This window comes from Hermetia illucens, chromosome 1 (assembly GCF_905115235.1).
Source record: "Hermetia illucens chromosome 1, iHerIll2.2.curated.20191125, whole genome shotgun sequence".
NCBI lineage: Eukaryota > Metazoa > Arthropoda > Insecta > Diptera > Stratiomyidae > Hermetia > Hermetia illucens.
The window spans coordinates 34,273,314-34,294,707 of NC_051849.1; the positions used below are offsets into that span (position 1 = coordinate 34,273,314).

A 21,394-nucleotide genomic window follows, 5' to 3' on the forward strand; every position below is an offset into this window, starting at 1 on the left:
CGTGGCTTCCATCAGCTGTTGCTTGGTTGACTTAAATGCCTGGATAGTCGCTGTAAAAACACATCGGTCGAGTGTCTTTGGTTTTCGGCCCTGGGTAGAAAACGACGGTAGAAATTTGGGAAGTGGGAAGTTCGTAATTGCTTGTACCTTGTCGAGGTCCGGTTGGATGCCATCAGATGGAACATTGTAACCGAGAAATCCCCCCTGCGGTTAAAGAAATTTGCACTTTTTCACGTTGAGAACAAACCCGGCATCAAAGAGACATTGAAAAATGCATCTCAGGTGTGCTATATGCTCAGACTCTGAGCTCTCTCCATGTAAAAAAAAAAACAAAAGTTCAGGTTTCGTAGAACAGAGTGAAAGAAGAATCTCTGAAGTGTTTACGCCGCATTGTACAATCCGAAAGTCATCATACTGAAAGCGAAGAGTCCGAAAGGTATCCATATTGCCGTTTTCGGAATGTCATCAGGAGCTACAGGGATTTGGTGGTAGCCCTTGGCTGGATTCAAGATAGAAAAAATACGGCTACCAACGGGAGAATGCACAATGTTATGGTATGGGATATCGATCCGGAATAGTCTGAAAAAACGGGATCCACGCCTAAACAGGCGTCTATAGTCATCACCAGGTCTCGATTCGCCGTTTGGTTTAGCGAGAGCAACAGCTATCGGAAGGTCTGCATGCACCCTGCTTGAGGAGCTCTTCAAACTATTTCCGCGCAAAAACCAGCTTCTGTCGTGGCAGTGGACGCACCTTAGAGAAGATATTGTATTAGAGTCGTTATAGTGTTGATGTGGTGCTGCATATTGTGCTTAACCGGCTGGGAGAAACTATTTTCAGTAGTGATATTGCAAGGAGTATCAAAGAGGTGATCAGTGATGTCAGCAAGTTTATCCACTTCTGGGACGAGGATGACTATGGCAGCCTCACCTGACTTGCCTTGGGGTTCTCATCGGTAGTCTTGCCGGAATGACAATCGACCTTCTCATTGATTTCGGAGAATTTGCAGGCAATGAGGCGGTGTGACAATCCAACACGGGGGTGTAGCCGTTCGAGATTTGACCGAGCTGGTTGAGCACGATGACTTTTGCGGTGGGTACCATTTCCGCCAAATCCACCCAACTGCTGGCCTAGGCTGGCAATATTGACATTATGGGAAGAACAACCCGAGATGTACAGTCTACCTACATCCATATCGAGCAGGTGGTGCGAGATCTTGGGCTGCACATGCAACGTCAGCGTCAAAAACCAAAGAATCAATAACATCAAATCGCACTGGCGAAACTAGAACAATAAAAATAGGAGACTACAACTTTAAGACCGTACAAAATTTCTCCTATCTGGGGTCGAAAATCACAACCGATAACAGCTATGCCGATGAAATCCGCGCACAGTTGTTGGCTGTCAACAGAGCCTATTTCAGCCTGTTTCGCTTGAAACTCACCTCTCCCCATAGGATCAAAGCTTTTACTGTACAAGACAATGATCTTGCCAATCCTTATGTATTCCTCGGAGACCTGAGTTCTTGGCAAAACAAAATAGCGAACTCTTAGCCGCGTTCGAGAGAAGAATGCTCCGAAGAATTCTTGGTCCACTACAAGAGGATGGACGATTTCGCAGCCTCTATAACGATTAAATCTATAAGCGATACCACGACCCTCTGGTTGTGGATGAAATCCAAGTCAACAGTTTGCGGCGGGCGTATGGATGAGGATGATCCACGCCGAAAAGTGTATAAGGGCAATATCTATGGTAGAAAAAGAAGACAACGCTTTTATGGATATCGAATTGGTGGACCTCGACGCAAAAACCGAGGTGTCTGGAGCCCCTTACTAAGGCAGGCCTAGACCGGATACCGGTTGTTGCGCCGTTGATGATAATGATGATGAAGAGATTTTAGTGTCATACTGTCCACTGCCTAGACTTTCTGAAAGGCATGATGATCTGCCAGTAAACGATACTCTTTTTCAATGAACCTGATGCTGTAAAAGAGCATCCTTATTCCGAACATAGGAACCCTAATAAGGACACTAACGGAGAACTATTGCTTAAGCTACCATCAGAAGAAAATGCAGGCTATGGCTTGGCTGTTTATAGCCAAAACGGGAGCGGAGAAGATTCTTTCTCTTCTCTTCTCACAATCAGGTATCCGGCTTCCTCAAACTTAAGACGAAAGGTCCTCCTCAACGGGGATTGTATACGCTCTCTAGGGTGTTCGATTCATAAAGGCCTGCAAGACACCTAGGCTAGTACTTCTCTGAATAGAACTTGGGAACAATACAATGGTCCTAATAGGCGATATCCTAACCTAGGAAATTTCTATTTCAAGCCGTGGTTTGATTGAGTTCAGATTTTATGAAATTTCCCATTTCATACTTTATGTTGGTATCCATCACCTGTCACTGTTTTCCTGAAATTTTTCTCTTCATTTCCAAACAGAACTCATACCGACATCGCAGATCCCCGGTGACACCCACAATCCACTCAAACGCACCCGGATGCATTTATAATAAGCAACATTTAATTAACTACGATATAGAAATCATTGCCAGTTTCACCACTAAGTGCTTTGCTATCATCCTCATTAGATGAGTTTTCATACTAATGAATTCCGCTCGGCAGAATTATAAAGGAAAAATACTGAGAGCCATGAAATGCTGTCACCAGATGAGATGTCAGGACTTAATCATGTTCGTTTTGACAGGGAAAGGATAACGTATCCATTCTAAAGCCATGAAAGTATATAACTAGGTTAGAAGGATTCTAATGAAAGAATGTTTTTCCCTTGTTAGGTGGATTAAATATGATCTAAATGCTTAAATCGAAGTAGCTCAAGGGCAGGGTGTGTACGGCGATGGGAATAAAACGTCAAATTAAAGCAAAATTGACAAAGACAAAATTTCTCCTTAAAATTAAAATTAGAAATGCCAAAAGACATTTGATCCCTCTTATCCCCAACTTCTCAGCGTTCCAATCGGTAACGAGTGTCTCCAAAGTACTTTTCTTTCAAGCGTCATTAGTCACTCACATTTCAAACCTGTTCCTCACAAAAGGTTAAGCACGTTACCCGTTTAGCTTCTTCACTGAGATAATGAGTGCAATCAAATTAATTGCTTACACTCCCAAACTGCTGCAACGAAACTTCTTTCGCTGGCCCATTCTCACTTCCCATATGACCGGAGACGAGTTGCTGTGCTCAAAGTGTCCATATATTGTTGCTGTTTATTCACTATATGTAATCCGCATTCAAACCATCTCACGTTATTTCTTGCATAACTTTATTCCCCCATAATGAAGGGGTATCGGTGGGTTCTTGTAGCCTGGGAATGTTTTTACTTGAGGAAACTCAGTTTGTCAGTAGGAATTATTCAAGAACTCTTTCAATTACTGGAGTGTGTTGGAGCGCAGCACATTTCTGGGTATGTCTTATGAAATATGACTGGATTTTGGTGTACTTTAATCTTTGAGTTTGTTTTTAGGTCTGCACGGAGCAAAGAACAATAGATGAGGTGTTCCGTTTGAAGATTTTCTTCAGACAGAGGTGTTGGATTGATGATGAAATTAGAAGTGATTAGTGGATCACTTGAACTGTGAGAACAGTACGTTGAAAAACGGTTGGTCATGAATGTTCTGTTTGCTGATTGCAGGTTTGCATGCCTTGGAACATTTCCTAGCCGTACTTAGAATCCAATAACAATTTCCTTGGAACGGAAATCCAATCAAAAAGATAAATTTGTAAGCTTTAATGTGAGCCAATTCTTAAGTTTAGTCTTACCTTATAATGACTGCCATTCATCCACGGCAGGAGTCCATCGATAAGCATCCCCAAATCCATACAAACAATCGAATTCTCCTCATCAGTTAGGAATGTCACCAAATCCTCTGCCAGCATGGCTCGTACCCTCATGTCCGGCTTGTCCATGAGGGTAATAAAGCCATCCAGGTCTGATGGCTTCCGGTACGCCATCTTCAATGGGCGTCGAAAGAGTTTCCCGTCGAATAAATGACACCACTCTAGCCCTTACAATAGACACGACAAAAATCAAGTCTTCGAATTCTGTCCCCGCAATATTATCGTTATTTTTGATGCCTGATATCGCTCAATTCTGATCGCAATGAAATTCTCACTTTTCCTACTGTCGATACACTGCTAGGAGGACAATGACACCGATCAATCACTGGACACGAACCAAAAATATTCTCAAATCACAAATAACTCTTTTACTCTTGGGGCCACCGGAAGAAAACACACAACGACGACAACAACAAAAATAAAAATATAAATTTGGTTCTATCGAACGTGGAGGGTCACGATGTGTTGTACAGAATTTAAGTTATGAACAGATACGATTGCGTCAGGAGATTTACTTTTTCGCGGTGCATTTTTTCAAAATGAATCTTTCTAAATGTGTTTTGAAAGTAAACCGGAAATTTTTCACATTTTTGATTGTAGATCGCGGGGAGTTTTTCTAAGAGTTTCAATTTTATTGAGATTTTATCTGCAGCCCCTTTTGTGGTTTTGTCATTAGCTTCGAAATCTGAAAAGAACAAAAAAGAATTTATCTTAGTAAACCAAGAAACAATTGAGGGAATTCACACACACACAGTATGTATAGTGCAAGGTTTTTCCAAACATTTACATAAAGTAGCTAAAGCTAAATAATTTTCAATGTTTTAAAAATGTACACTCCAAACATGCATATCTTTTCGTCATACACCATTCCGTCCACTTTAGCTAATACCTACTGTAATTTTGTTATCAATAGTACGATTTGCACAAAACTTTGTCCCAACTTGCCCATCATGAGTTTGTGATTCAAGAAAGTGGAAGGTATTAAACGGATAAGACATTAATTAGCTCATTCATCCTACTCGCCAGACCTAGTTTCGTAGATTTGTACCCTCCAAATATTAAGTTACAAAATTTGAATCCTCTAGCGACTTTGAGCAATCCAATCACGGCCGAACTGCAGATTTTGGAGGCTTCACCAAATTTATGCCCCCAACGAAGACATCTCTCCACTTTAGGGGAGGCGCGGTCAGCCAAAAAGAAGTAATTTTCATATTGGGAGACATGACACTATTGCCTGAACCTCCCAGAGAACGGAAGAGTAAGACACGACAGAAGGAAACTTTAGCCACAAATGAAGGATGGATACAGGATAAATCTTCTTCTTCTCTCAGAAGGTTTTCTTCCTCCTCTGCCTGGAAAAGTAAAAGAAAGGAAAGCTGATGTTGTGGATACAGCTGGTCTCATTGAGAAAGCTCCCAGCCGACGGCAGAGAGAGGGACTGCAATAGAAAGCGGGAATAAAGGCATGTACTTCGCTGCACAATCAAGAGTGTTAGTATTCTAAGAAGTCGAATGCAAGGAAGCAGAACGTTCAGCGAAAGATGAGGACAAGCTGGTAACTCCGCTAATTTAAGCTGGCAAAGTGGCAGCACTGCCATTATATCTTTCTGGTACAAAAGCCATAAGTTCGATTTAATCAAATCTGTGATATTAGATCGGTGAAGAGAACCAGAATCTTCTATGATGGAAGACCCAAAAGATTGAGAACGCTTGTAGAAGCAATTATGATAAAATAAAGACTGATAAACTACATGGGGAGGAATAGCGCGTCAACCACACTTAAGGGCTATCGCTTGCGGTTACGGTTACCCTCACGCTTCAGCTCCCCGAAAACTTATCGAGATGCCTGCACTCCTCTTCTAATGTTCTACGTTTTGTACCCATGGGGCGGCCCAGTCGTCGGCCATCTTGGGAGAGTGGGTTTCACTGCATGGCGTAGTCAGAAATGTAATTATCGCCCCTCTTTAATGTGTGACCTATCCACTGTCACTTTCGCCTTATGTTCACATCGGGTACGGGCGATAGGCCTGTTAGCTAACCAAATTCTTCGCTTGTAATATTATCAGACCAGCGTACTACGATAAAATGACGCAAGTAGATGTTGACGAAGATCTGGAGCCTTCGAGTGGCAAAACTTTTCATATGATACTCCCATATAGCAACACAGAAAGAACCCTAGTACAGAACATTGTTAACTTGATCTAGTATTGAAATCACCGGCATTTCCAGATTTCATACAAGGCAACGACAACGGTTAATGCGTCGAACGAAGTCCAGTCCGCCGACGACACGCTTCCTAGATATCCAAATTGATCGACCCCTTATATGCTGTATTCATTAATGCAGATAGGCAGAGCGCGGTGTCGTTGAACTTTCAATTTTCAATTTTGTGGATTTTTTCCAGGCTTTCTACTAAATCAAATAAATAAAAATAGTTAATTTATCCCTAAAACAGAATATGTTAATTTTATTCGTAAAAACCTAATTCGGACACAAATTGTGGCCGAAATAGCTATTTACATATCCCATTTTAGGAAATAAATTAACTCTTTTTATTTATTTTGAAAATCTTGGTTTTCCTGGTACTTTATGTTCAGTTCAACTCTACTTGCCTGTCTTTCCAAACTCAAGGTGTGATCTAGTGGAAGAGCAAACAAATGACATAAGCGTAGTCGGTGTTTTAGGAAATATGCCATCGTCCACTGAAATCCTCCACCTCTTCGAATCGGGCAGTATGAAAAATGTCACCGATAACAAGAAAAAAATAATATCGGTGACAGGATGCCACCCTGATGGACTCCGCTATGAAGCTCAAAATCTTTTGAGATTATACTCGGTGCAGCACGTGACATTTTGCGCCATCATATGTCGCTCTGATAATAACTATTAGTTTCTCCGGAATGCCCTCTTCCTCGTAGAGCACGCCAGAAACACTCATTTTTTACGCTATCGAAAGCTGCCTCCAAATTGATGAAGAACACGTGAAGCGAAGAACAATGCAGGAGAATCCGAAGCGGAAGCCAGGGTGCTCTCTGCCGATCAAGCTGTTCTTTGATACGTTTCGAGGATTATTTTAGCTATTATCATTGTAATGGCAAGGAACACGCAGATAATTCTCTAATTGTCACACTTAAAATGGGGTCATTTTTTGGAGAAACTTTCCGCATCCGCAGGTTACGGTGACTAGACAGTTCACCCATAAGGGGAGGATTACTCCCTAGATTGATACGGTTAACAACCATGGTGAAGTGTTTCTTGCCACTTCTTCAGCAGTTCGTCATCGTGGACGAGGAGTCGACCGTTAACGCTCTTACAGGACCAAGGTTTGCGACCACATGTAAGATCTCTCGTGACGTAGCGGCATACTCCGCTTCCCTGACCAATGCATTAGCAAATTTCTTTTTGTCACGGCACAAATTACGCCGAAGACAAAGTATTGGAATTTGAACGCGTCACCGTCGTCATCGCATTCCGGACGCATGCCGACGACCTGTGTAGCACCCGAAATTTGATGGCGGCCCAAGGCCCAACAATATTCTCCAGCCTTGCGGAAAAATGGGGAACGCAGACGAACGTAAGCGACCATCAGATGATGATCCCTTCCGAGGTTCGTGTCAACACCTCTCTTGTTACGCACATCCAGGAGGCAACCCCTAAATGGAACTCCAAGCCTAAATATAAAAACCCAAAGCTTACAGGGAGGCGCTAGACCCCCAGAATGTGCCCGTGGTGATAGAAAAATTGAGTCTGAAACGAAGAAAAACGGTGCAAGGATTATTCTACTCGTATTTGAGTTGTGCAGGTATCACCGTCCACTGGGCCTTTTTCATTTCACTGTCTGTCTGTCTGCTTGTCACACCCTATTGACTCCAAACGACTTAAGCTATCATCACGAAATTTGGTGAGAACAATGTGGTCTGTCCCTTCACATCCAAAGAGTGGTATTATTTACGTTTGGATTAAGGGGATGAAAGGCTCGATTAGTGCTTTCTGAAACTGATATTTTTTTTCTGATACTGGGTGGAACATAGGAGAGTGAAGGCTGGAAATATGTGCCCGAAAAATGTAACAAATCTCATTCTCAGAATCTATCATCATCATCAAACGGCGCAACAACCGGTATCCGGTCTAGGCCTGCCTTAATAAGCAACTCCAGACATCCGATTTTGCGCCGAGTCCACCAATTCGATATCCCCAAAAGCTGTCTGGCATCCTGACCTACGCCATCGTAGCAGGGTCTGCCTCGTCTCCTTTTCCTAACATAGATATTGCCCTTATAGACCTTCCGGGCTGGATCATCCTCATCCATACGGATTAAATGACCCGCCCACCATAACCTATTGAGCCGGATTTGATCCACAACCGGACGGTCATGGTATCGCTCATAGATTTCGTCGTTATGTAGGCTACGGAATCGTCCATCCTCATGTAGGGGGCCAAAAAAATCCTTCGGAGGATTCTGGAACATAGGAGAGTGAAGGCTGAAAATATGTGCCCCGAAAAAAGTATCAAATCTCATTCTCAGAACCTATCCACCCAAAAAATTTGAAAAATTCCCAATGGTGCATCTCTGTGAAATCTAGGCTTCAAAATATATCCTATTCCGATATCTGTTCAAATAAAGTTAATAATGGCATATTTTAAAAATTTACCCAAAAATTCCCCTTAAGTTCATCCTAGAAGAACACAGTGGCACCATTGTAAGTAAAAATACAACACAATTTTGGAAAGTTTGAAGAAAATGCAACTCTTATTAACAAAGTTATGGAAGGTAAAAAAAGTTGTATTTCAGTATAAAGCAATAAGCGGTGGTCTGGATACCGACCACAGATACTTTAAAATTCTGACAGTTTAGAAAAACTGCTGAAAATCGGGGACAAAGATCTTTCATATGCGATCATATTAAAGCAAGGAAAGGAAACTCAATTTTTCATCAAGCTAATAAAAAATGGAGAACCATTAGAATATTCTACAATAGATTTGAGGAAGAAGGTGTTCTACAGTAAATCTGAGAAGGAAAAATTGAAACCTGCTGTCCCATTAGTGGGACAGGCACCACAAATAATACCTGACCGCACCGTGAATAATGTACATACAAACAAAGAAACCGAGCAAAAAAGAATACAATTTTTAGTGAGCGGGCAATCGAAGATGGAAAGCAAGTGTGTCAACTCCCAGGGTGTCCAACAAATCCACATGAGACCGAAGGAAAAGATCAAAATACAAATTCTTCCTGAAGCAATTGTCGACTTTTTGATATGACGAGTTACTGAAGGGCAAAACAAATCACAATCCAAAAGACCTAAGAGCATCAGCGAAATCTGAAGAATTGAATAGAAATCTGACACTTCCATAAGCAAGTTGAAAATTAAATTGAATACCAGACCTTAATAAAGAATTCCTGGTGTTAAAAACTCTGCAGAAATCAAAACTACTGAGAGAATAGGAACAGGATGTTGGGGAGAGTTCAAGCGAATAGCACATGAAGTGCAATTTGCTGACATTCAGTGTTAGCTTATTGACCGAACACAACGGACTAAATTATCAAGATTGGACTGTAAGAGAACACAGTCCAGCGGAGACGAAACAAAGGCAAGTAATTTAAGGTCGTCTGCGTAAAGCAAACACGGGCACGTGAGGATGGAGGTCATTGATAAAAAACAGGAAGAGTAGCGGGCCAAGTATAGAGCCTTGAAGAACGCCAGAGAAAGGAGAGAAGGAACGAGATGAGTATCCAAGAAAATAAACTTAGCAGGAACGGTATGACAGATAGGAGGGAAACCAGGAGATGACTGAGGGAGGGAAGTCGAGTAATGAGAGCTTAGAAAGGAGAATATTATGGTCAACGGTATTAAAGGCTTTGGAGAAATCAGTATAAATAGCATGTACCTCCTGTCGTGAATTAAAGCATTTAGCAACAAAGTTGATTAAGACAGAAGGATTGAAGCCGTAGATCTATAAAAAATAGGGACTAACGGTTTCGTCTAAGGCAGAGGCAACTCATCAGACGCTGCCTCATCTCGGCCCGTGCTGCGTGACCGTAAGTGGCAACAGATGGAAAACGCTCCTGTATATATTTACCAAAACACGGCAAGGGTCCGAATTATATCCAATTTTGAATGCTTGGGTGCCATGCCCCAAACAAGGGATCCGTGGACCAAAAAACGTAAGAGTAAGTTGCTCTCCATTTGATCCGGTTCACATCAAGTGGATGTGGATTCAGGATCCCTCACTATACCGTAGATCTATGTTTCATGAAACCATCTCTGACAATGAGGTGGCTAAAGTGAACGGTCAACTAGTCGTTGACGTATTTTGCTAGGATTTTGGAGCAAGAGGAGAGAAGAGAAATGAGGCGGCAGTTCACAGCAAGAGAAGGGTCTCCGCTCTTGAGGATAGGGATGATAAGGATCTCTTTCCAGACATGGGGAACAGATTTGAACAAATAAAGTCCTATAGGATTTGTTAAAAAATGATTAGAGGATGCACTATAGGATGTAATGTGAGCTTATCAGTTTGGCCACCTGCAATTGTCGGATACACTGGAAAAAACTTGAACCATACAAAATATTCGACAGGAACTGCTATATAACTAGAGACCAAAAAGGATGTTCCATTAAAAAAATAGCACCCGTTCAAAACAAGGCCATTACAAAAAAGGATTACATCATGTTAAGACTATAAAGCTCAACAATCTTAAATGAAATCTGCAAAATGTAACTCAAATAACGCCACAAATCTGCAAACGAATTACGCATATGTAGCTAGTGCTCTGAAATCATAAGCAAAATGGCATCCCCATAACTAACGTTAATCAGACGAAATGATTTTTTTATAGCTCAGAGGGAAAAGAGAAAGCGACTTTTAAAAAGAAAGAACGAAAACCAGGGACTAGTTGAAGATGCTTGAAAAGAGTCTAACTGAAGAATTCAATTCCTTACATCTGGGATCATCTACATTTCTCATCTGCTAGTGGTCTCAATTTTCCCAACTTTAAGATCTATTTTCTTCAGGAATTCTCATTTGACACACAGCTGGGACATCTCATATAATTTATCTCCTCACCAACGGCAAATGAGTAATCAGACAAAATCTGGAGCTTACGACAACCTATTTTCCACCCTTACAATATCCTCTCTGGTATCCTTGATATCAACATTATCCTCCCGCTGCAAAAAAAAGGGACAGTATCCAGGCTGACATCCTCGATTCACCGAGATACGTAATTGCATATACCATTTCCATAATACTCGAGGAAAAAACGGTTGCCTGGAGTAAAAACTATTCTGTTGCCGTCAACGAATGGACTTGGTTCTCATTTCATATTACACATACACATCTCGTTCAATCCGTTGGAAAAATCTTGAATTTTCCGCTCCAGAAAAAAAATGCTCCAATATTGCATTTTCTTAGTGAAAGGCTCGACCGTGAATGAATTTCAAAACTACATTTTAGTCCATGATATGACTGAAAATTGGTTCGTGACATGATTGACAGTTTGATTCGCATTTCAAAAAAAGATTGTAGATCCGGGACCAGATAGAGTTGGTGGTTTGAAGAGGCGCGGTGACAACAAACTATATTTGAGATTTATTTTCATTTGCGGGCGGATTTTCACTCGGGTCAGATGTGTTTTCTCTGGGACTATTGATTTTTAGCAGCAGAAGATTAGCACATATTCCGATGCAAATATATTTTGAATGATGCCATGTTCAATTTGGTCACTGACCCACATAATTTATTGGAGGTTTTTGCTGAAATTGAAGCATGCATGCCACAGAGCTGGGGGTTGCGGTTTGGACTTAGGAAATAGAGATGACTATTTTATTCGATTATACATTTCCGGTGTTCCCAAATTTCAATTGCGCGATAAAAATTGGTTTGAGGTATAAATTGTTTGCACTTTGAATTCCCAATTCCGCACAGTAATCGGATGATGTGGGAGGATTCGAACAGTAAATAGCTATCTATCAGGACGTGAGGTCCAATAAACATGAGCAGGATTAGTTTATTGAGAGCTGCTAGCAGTGCTTTGATTTATGATTACTATTTGGACTTTCAATTTATTCTGTTTATATTGCGAAATCAATTAGGTTTGCGGGTGGTGTGCTTGCTATTTACTTAGCAGAACACCCAGTAAAACATAGTTCGGTAAAAACATCTGTTGGCCCAATAAGGGAAATATGTCTCGTCCCCTTTCAAATATGGCATTAATTATTATCAAAGGTCTAAAAACATTACCGCTCTCATACCCGGTAGGAAAGTGTCGATATTTTAAGAATTGGCCGAATATAGGCTGAGAAAATATGAGAATTCTTCAGCTAACCTCTTGTCAAGCATGTTCAAACAATTCTTGGGTTTCGTTCTTTCTTTTTAAAAGTCGCCTCGTCTGATTAACGTTAATTATGGGGATGTCATTTTGCCTATGATTTCAGAGCACTAATTCATCATCATCATCAACGGCGCAACAACCGGTATCCGGTCTAGGCCTGCCTTAATGAGGAACTCCAGGCATCCCGGTTTTGCGCCGAGCTCCACAAATTTGATATCCTTAAAAGCTGTCTGGCGTCCTGATGTCATCACTTCATCTCAGGCAGGGCCTGCCTCGTCCTCTTTTTCTACCATAGATATTGCCCTTATAGACTTTCCGGGCTGGATCATCCTCATCCATACGGATTAAGTGACCCGCCCACCGCAACCTATTGAGCCGGATTTTATCCACAACCTCACGGTCATGGTATCGCTCATAGATTTCGTCGTTACGGAGTCGTCCATCCTCATGTAGGGAGCCAAAAATCCTTCTCTCAAATGCGATCAAGATTTCGCAAGTTTTCTTGCTTAAAACCCAACTCTCAGAGGAATAAAGGACTGAAAAGATCATTGTATGACACAGTAAGAGTTTTGATCCTATGGTGGGACGTTTCGAGTGATCTGAATGAAATAGTCTGTACGTCTCGCGACGTTCTTCCCACAATGTCAATATCGTCAGCATAGGCCAGTAGTTGGGTGGATTTAAAGAAGATGGTACCTCTCGCCTTTACATCAGCATCGCGGATCACTTTTTCCAGGGGCAGGTTATAGAGGTCGTATATAGGGCATCCCCTTATCTTAGACCGTTGTTGATGTTGCATGGTCTCGAGAGTGAACCTCTGTGTTTTTATCTGCCCTCGCATATTAGGCAGGGGCAGCCTTATCAATGTGATCAATTTCGTCGGGATACCGAATTCCCCTATAGCTATGCTATCATAGGCGGCCTTAAAATGTTGGCTTTGTACTGATGAAGGGCGTAAGTCGCTCCCGAAATATAAGGTTGGGGAAAAAGTAATGTATTTGTGATCGAATTTTAACGCTTTATTTAACATGCTTAGAATTATCCGATTTAAGTCAAATATGCGCCGTTTTGTTCGCAAAATTGTTGCCATTTAGAAGGTAACTGCGCTACAGTTACAGGTAACTGCGCTACAGAATAGCCTCAGAAAACATTCTTCGACTACAGGCAGATCTTTTCATAAATCAGTGTAACTTCCAAAAGCTTCCCGTCAATCTATAGAAGTCATGCACGATTTTAATCGCTCTCGGCTCGATGTTTTCGGGCTCAACATCAACAATGTTTGAGCATAAAAAGTCAATCACCTTCCTGTGAAGAATTATCTCTGCCTCTCTCACAGTCAAGGATCCCAATAAATGCACATTGAATAATGCCATGAAGGCGACGAGGATCATAAATTTTGCCACCAGGGCCAGCTGAACACTTCACCCTAGAGAAGCTCTCAAGCTATTTAGAGGGATTGTTAGACCAATCCTTGACTATGCATCCCTCTTCTTATGTTCTTTCTGATGTTTGGCAACTAACATGTAACATCATTCGTTTTGAATGGAACGAGACTTTCAAACTCACTTCCTTAGATAAAGGGAAACTTTCTCTCATGTCTTCTCTAACATTCTCATCAAGCCCTGGCTTCAGGACATGCCACTCAGCACGGGTGACGTCAAGACCCTAAAGTCTCCAACTTTTCCTTTTTTAAAGCCCTCCTGGCCAAGTTCGGCGTGGCTCCCTTGCCAGTCTGTGATAGCTGCGGTGTGGACGAGACGTATGATCACATTATCTTTCAATAAAAAAAGTTTTCTCGGCGTTACAACTCGCTACTTGATCTTCTCACGGCGGATGATAGATTGCTTTGGAGAAATCTGGCCAGTTTTATCAGAGACTAGAATCAGACTCTAGCTTCGATCTTTCCTTCATCTTCTATATCTAACCTAACCCCTCCGTTTTTCTTTTTTGCTCTTCTGTTTGCGCTAGCTTTTCGTAGTACCTCAATCTTTTCACTAATATAACCACACACCAGAGTCGCACACCTCGTGCTTGTAAAATAAGGCAATCCAAACAATCTCCATTATTCCCTGCCCTGCACCTTCTAAGATAAACATCTCTATGAAGCACATCATAAACTTATCGAAGACGTTGGCACCATAGGCAACAGGCAGCCATTCTTTTCTTATCGGGAGTCATCCGAATCGGTGCTACACAACATTGCATCGTTAGCTTGCTAAAACCACACGGAACAAACAAAATCAACAACAACATGGTTGGCCCTTCAATGTTCTGAATGCTCACCGAACACCAGAGACACTGAACGCCGCCTCGCGATAATGGAGACGAAGATATTGCGTTGGAAACGTGGAGCAACACGCTATGATCACGTTTGAAACCAGGATATCCGCAATTGGTATGGGATTGCATAGATGGTGAAAAAAAGGCAAGAGAGGCAACTTCGATGGTATAGTTATGTAATTCGGACTGACGAGAACTCACTAGCTAGGATTAGTCTGATCATCGAAGCCAATAGGAAACAACGAAAAGGCAGCTTCGATACGAAGCTTCAATCCAGACAATTTCTCTCTGTAGCAGCAAACAGAAAACTGTTGGAGTATCGCATACCCCGACAATATGAATAAAACTGACTTGGCGGACCAGGATGCAAGGCCGCATAAAGGTAGTAGGCTCACTTTCGAGACGTTTCATCATCTCCAACGGTTTAAGATGAGGATTGCTCTGTCATGTAAACATAACATAGCATACTTGTCCCAAGCCCAGGTAAAGGAGGAGGGTTTGGCACAAACGGCGTCAGGACGTAAGTAACTTAGTGCGAACAAAACAAAACAAATGCGTGTCTACACGCTAAATGTTGGCACCCTAACTGGAAAGACCGAGGAATTTGCAAGACCCCTTCGAAAAAGGCGCATTGATATCTGCACTCTGCAAAAAACGAGATGGTCTGGTACCAAAAGCTGCGGCATTGAAAGCGATAAAAATGGCTATAAACTTCTCTATTTTGGTAGCCCACACACTCAATATAGTGTTGGCATTGCTATCTCGGAGGGTTTCCGTGATGCCATTAAAGAAGTCGAACGATTTGATGATCGACGGTTGAAGTTCACCATTATATCAGATGATCGCACTATTCACTTCTTCATCGCGTATGCAACACAAACAGGTCGACCTGATGCCGAGAAAGATGCCTTCTGACAACTTCTCGATGAAAATACTTGTCACGTACCTACTGACGACTATATCATCATTGCCGCCGACCTTAATGGTCATGTCTGTGAAAAGGCAGACGGCAATAGGTGCCATGGGGAAAAGATGTTTGAAGCGCGCAATGAGGGTGGCTTGGGTGAACTTGATTCATCAAAAGATTGTCTCATTTTCTTAGATTTGATAGTAAAACGCAAATCGACTATATTCTCATAAGACGCCGACATTTTGCTACCGTCACTGATTGCGAAGCCGTTCCTTATGAAACCATCGCACCTCAACATCGGCCGTTGATTGCCGTCCTGCGAATTAAGCCACCGATAAAACAGCGTGGGGGACGCGCTGGCTCGGCGCGCATTAAATGGTGGCGATTCCGTGAGAAGAAAGAAGAAATGATCTCACGCGGAACCAAATAAAAGACATGATCCACAAAGTGGCCGCTGCAACCCTCGGGGTCATCAAGTCAGGTAAGCATAACATCAACCGAGATACTTGTGGTTTGGAATGACGATTTTGAAATGAAGTCGGTGAAAAGAAATGCCTCTACCACAAGTTTATCGTCGGTAAAACGCTCACCTATTGGCAAATTTATAAGAAATGCGACCGGGAAGCAAAGAAAGCGATCGTTACCACTAAAGCGATCCATTACAAAAATCTTTATGATAAACTGGACACTCGGGATGGCGAGACAGATCTGTATCGACTTGCCAAAAGCCGACACGACACACACAGGATATCGAACACTTCTGTTGCGTTAATAACAAGAACGGCACTTTACCGACCGTCGAGCCGCGATGGATAGATGGCGAAAATATTTCGAGCAAATTCCAACTGCAGAATTTGTCCATCCTCCCCTTCCACTATCATTGCCGACATCTGGAGCAGTTCCACTTGTCAGCACAACTGGTGCTCAAAGGTGGCGGCGAGGAAGACGGGGCGGCAACCTTGTCGGCCAAACCAAAACCAAGTGGCCGAGGAGAACCTCCATAGTGGTGGCACCGGGAGACGCTGTACTCACTTTGGTTTGCCGGCCGTGATGCAATAGGCGAATGCTCCAAAGGCCTAATCAGGGCGATCAGACCCGTGTCTGCACGGGGACACATCTGAAGTGGCAAATTGGTCACGAAATCTTACCAGGGGTATACTGGTACCATGGGAACCGGGATAACCTCTGAATTCACATATTTCAGGTGAACTCCTGTCGTATGTGCGTTCAGCTCGGTTGTTTGCGGTTGGACCCCTAGTGGGTGCTTCATGAAGGTTGTGGTTGCGTTCAAGCGAACAGAGACCTTCGGGCCTCAGCATTGTGTTGCGTTTCAACACGGGTGCCGTACTCCTTAGTTCGGTAGAAATTTAGGTAGGTCTTTGCACCACCAGTATGAATGCTAAAACCATGCACTTGGTATAGACTGGTACCATCGTAACTTGCTTTGGCGGGGCTCTGATTGTGGTCACAAAATCAATTCGTGTCTTAAGAAGACCGTGGGATTAAGTCCACGAACCAGGTACTCACCTTAAACCCCCAGGACTTTCGTGTCAGGGCAACTGAAGTGGAGGAAGCATCAAAGCGATGAAATCGGGGAAAGTAACAGGGACCTGACAAGATGGCATATGAGCTCTGAAAGGCGAAGAGTTCGGACCCAACACTGTGGCTCCGTGAATTCTTTAATCGGGTTATTGGGGAAGGTAGAACAACAGACTAGTAAGAAAGTACCACAGTTCCAATATGGAAAAAGAAAGGTAGTCCAGCAGAATGTTAAAATTTCCATCCGATCCTGTTTACTTTGCCATACCATAAAGATTTTTGAACATATTATGACAACCGTCTTCGCGAAATCGTTAAAAAAAAACCGTGAATTAAGCCGGATTTGTGAAGAACTGCGGAACTACTGAAGAAATACACGCTGCGCGATTACTCATGGAGAAACACCGCCCCCTTAACATTGCATTTTGGATCTAGAGAAAGCCTTTGATAGTGTGCCACATGAACTCATCTCGTACGCTCTGGAATAACACTTAGATCCAGAAGAACTCGTGCGCTGGGTCCAATTGCTCTACCACGATCGGAAAAGTGAAGTTCGAAGTGCGGCGGCTATATCAAAACCGCTTTCGTGTCTCTGTTGGTGTTCATCAAGGAAATGCCTCTCAAATTTTTTTTGTTCTTGTTATGAACACCGTCATATGTTTTCTCAGTGTTAAGTAGCAAAAATGATCTCGAGCAACTTGTCCAAAAATGGGATGATCACATCATGCAACAAGGTTTCAGATTGAATCTAAATAAGACTGAATTTTTGAGGTCAGCGGCAATGATCTGCCCAGAACTGAGCGATTGAAATATCTCGGGTCAATGCTATCAGCCAGAGCCAGAAAACTGTGTTATGAAGTGGCGTTCCACAACTGGTGTTCTTTGTGATCGACGTATCAACGAATGTTTTAAATCTAAAGTTTACTGCAACGTCGCCCGTCTGCCGCTCTCTATAGTTCTGAGTGTTGGTCAACTATAAAAGGCAACGAACGGCGTCTTGCAGAAATGAAGACGAAGATATTGCGTTGACGTTTTTGATCGCATCTAAAATATGGCGTGGTCAATATCGAGTCGCACTGATCGTGGAAAAAATTGCGAGAGCGGCATCTTCAATGGTATGGCCACGTAATTTACGCTAACGAGAATTCACTTGCCAGATTGGTTTGACCATCGAAACAACGGTGGCTTGATACGCTGGATGGGGATGTGAAAACCTCGCGATTGTTTCCAGATCAAGCATTTGATAGAACCAAATGGCGAAACCCATCACGACGAGCCGACGCCACTTGTGAATGGGACAAAGGCTGAAGAAAAAGGAGATGCTTTGTCCTTTTTAAATTGGCGTTGCAAAAAAAATGATCAGCGAAAATGAGGTTAGTTTCAGGGACAATATCCTTCTCAAGTCCACTAAACTGCACAACAGCATGGTCAACAAAACCAGCTGATCAATCCCACCTTACTTTTCTTGGCTACATTGGGCTGTAATATTCGAAAAAATAAAGCCTTCCTTAAGCATTTTTTTGACTGCTAGCCCATGTGCTCTTTCCTTTCCCGTTGGGCCAGAATATTTCACATTTTAGCTATTATTTGCCAAGTGGTCACACATGTTTGTCTTCTAAACAGAGCGGATGGTGGAAAGCAGTATTTTCACTTGTTTTCCTGCAATGAGTCATCGAAATCATCCTTTTAGCGTTTTGTGTGGAGGAATCTTCCCTTCTCCTTGCCTTAACCTTTTCGCAGATAAATGAGATAATCTCCGGCGCCGCTACGGGAAATCCTCCTCAACTCGATTTTTTTTATACAAACAGAACAAATGCGGACTTCAATCGAGTTATTGTCAAATTTCCAAGCAAGAAAAAGTTCACCTACTTCTGCGGGCACTATTTTCTCCGCGCACTTCCCTAATATGGAGAACTCGTCACAGAAACGTTTCCTCTTGAGCAAAGTCCACGAGCAGAATCCGCCGCCGCGAGAACATTTCAATCGAATTCGACTTTACCACCGCCTAAATGACGTCCACTTCACCGGAAAACCTGGCGTTTACAAACGAAAAGAAGTTGCAAAATATTTCGCACAAAATTCCAATTTGACAGCTGTTGCCAGACACACGACCAGAACTGGGCATCGCGACAGTGGCCGTCGCACACAACCACACGCGACTGCCGCGCCGCCGCCGATCCAATGCAAACAACTCGGCCGCGGCCGATGTCAACAAAAATGACTCAATCCAGCGCGACGAGCTATTTTGCCTCCAGAGCTGTCAAAAATTATGCAATCGCCGGGCCGCGATCAAAACAGTTTCCTTCCTGGAAAATCGGCCGCGGGCCAGACGGGAAATCTCGGCCGCATCTTGCACCGGCATTTTCACGGCCGCCCGACAAAAAAGGCAGGAACGGTCGCTCCCCAGCCGACGGTCCATTGATCAAATGACAACAGTTGCGTCGGCGACGGACGAACTCCTGCCGCCGCTCGTGTACACAAAGCGCACACACACCGCCGCAAGGACTTACCTTTCCTATGCACACAACTCCGCTCGCTCCTGCACGCACGGGGTGAGGCGCTGGTGGTGGTGCAGTATATTTTGCACAACGCACTCAACTGCACACACTCGCTCACTCTATCGGAACGCGATGAATTTGCACAAACTACACGCGCGTCGCGGCAGGCCACACACCCAAAATGCACTCCTCGACCGATCGCCGATGAAAACTTGGGAAAACTTCAATTTTCCGCTTCGCACTGCAAACACTTTTCGAATTGGGACACCCAATTGGGGGCGAGTCGGTAGCAGGTCCTTTCACGGCGCCGGCCGCACAGTTCCGGGCTGTATTGAAATTCCAAGCCGCGAGCGAAATCCCGTTCGATTTCCGTTAGCTGTCGGTGTCGTCGCCCAATGGAACGCAGCGACAGCGGCTCAGCACTCGGACCGCTCGCCAGGAACTTCTTCACTTGCACTTGGGTCGGAAATTCCACACCGAAAACTACTAAAATACAACAGTCACTCTGCGGGGGCCCGGTGGCACGGAAACCCTCACTGCCCCAGTCCAGTCGCTCCTCCAACAGAACCGCTCGGGTCACTTTTCTGGCCGGATCTCCTGCACGACTCGCGTTTGGAATCTTCGCGGCCCGGAATCCAGTCAACAGAAAACGGTAAATTGCTCGCAGGACCGCCCGGATCGGATGCTCTTTCACTTGGAATTCACTCGCAATCGCTTTCTACTTATCGTAACAGTTCTCCGCAACGATCGAAGAACTCGCAGGCCGTCATTTTTCCACACAAAACAAGACGAGAATTGGCCGTCGTCGCACCGCTCAGCGAATAAAAATTTTGTGACTGAAATTTCTGTGCAGTGGAAATGACGTCCCGAGGAAGAGTAGGAGCAGCGACGGACGCTAGCGCAACATAACGGGGTGTCTGCGACGAACAGTCACTTTGGTGTTGAGTGGAAGATACAGATGGCGGCATTTGTTGGGTATATTCACAATACGTTTTGCCGTTTGGTTTTTCTAGTGTATTTTGAATTTAAATTAGTTCATAATTGGCAGAAACCTTTGGAGCCGGAATTTCTAACGTCACGTACGCGGTTTTCACGGTAGGCGCCGTTGCTCCGCCAGGAAGGAGCAACACACTTCGCCGCGTGTAAAATAACACAGTGCTCCTGCCGGAGTCTTTCCTTGACCACCGACTGCTACGCATATTCTAGCAATCGTCCATCGCTATAACTTCCATATCAAAGAAATAAAGTTGTTGTAATAATACGACCGGTTTTATTGTAACAGTTTAAAGGATACTCGGAATGGTACTTCGAGTTCTCAACACTCGCTAGTGCACAATAAACAGTAATTTACTCTACGAAACGTCAGAGATTCCGAGCAGAAAATCTTAAGGGGAGAAACCAGATTAGGATGTTTTCAGAATCTACTTCAGCCTAGCTATCCCAGAATACGCTGCAGAAATGTCAAAGCGAAATTCATGGTCCTTTAGATTTTGCACGGTAGAAGCGAGATATTCTCGGGTTCAGGCTCAGGGTCTACCTCCCCGGAGGTAGTCGCTTTATGGTATTAGTCTGATAACGTAAGCCGATTTTCATGTCTTTTTCGGGAGCGTTTTTATTTGAAGGGAAATAAAAATGAATCGTTTTGGATATTTAGGATGTTTTTATTTACATAATAAAGATACAAAGAAAAAGCTAATGGTTTTTTACTACTATTATCAATCGAAGTTGGCACCTCGAAAAAAAAAAGCCCGTGGTCGTGGGGTTAGCCCTTATCTGAGGAGTTGTGGTGGTTCAGACCACAGTAGATCTACTATAGGCAGTACCCACGCTAAAATGACCCGACTTGCGAATGTGCTGCAAAAGCTTATCTGTACACATCAGAGACGCTAAACAAGGAAAAGGCATAATCTTTGTCAAATCGTATTGGTAAGAGAGAGATCGGTATGCTTTTGCTATTCTGGTACTACGGCGTGCTCACCCATA

At 43.3% G+C, this 21,394-nt stretch overlaps 1 protein-coding gene and 1 long non-coding RNA gene across 11 annotated transcripts in view; one reads left to right on the forward strand and one right to left on the reverse strand.

Annotated features, from left to right (window-relative positions):
• LOC119648435 (CLIP-associating protein) overlaps window positions 1-19,022 on the reverse strand; it is a 106,798-nt gene extending 87,776 nt beyond the window's left edge. For 5 of the 10 annotated variants that reach the window (XM_038050234.1, XM_038050225.1, XM_038050228.1 and 2 more), the window contains exons 1-2: window positions 18,783-19,020; window positions 3,776-4,538 (exon numbers count right to left, since the gene is read on the reverse strand). In XM_038050234.1, the coding sequence (XP_037906162.1) occupies window positions 3,776-3,967 (192 nt within the window). In that variant the 5' untranslated portion in view covers window positions 3,968-4,538; window positions 18,783-19,020. Of the gene's footprint in view, window positions 1-3,775; window positions 4,539-18,782 lie in introns of all 10 variants that reach the window. The other 5 variants (XM_038050215.1, XM_038050205.1, XM_038050193.1 and 2 more) reach the window with 2 other exon arrangements.
• Window positions 19,023-20,068: 1,046 nt separating this feature from the next.
• On the forward strand, window positions 20,069-21,058 carry LOC119648476. Its single transcript, XR_005249046.1, has 2 exons — window positions 20,069-20,386; window positions 20,446-21,058. It is a non-coding gene; the product is annotated as an uncharacterized LOC119648476 (long non-coding RNA).
• The last annotated feature ends 336 nt before the right edge of the window (window positions 21,059-21,394 follow it).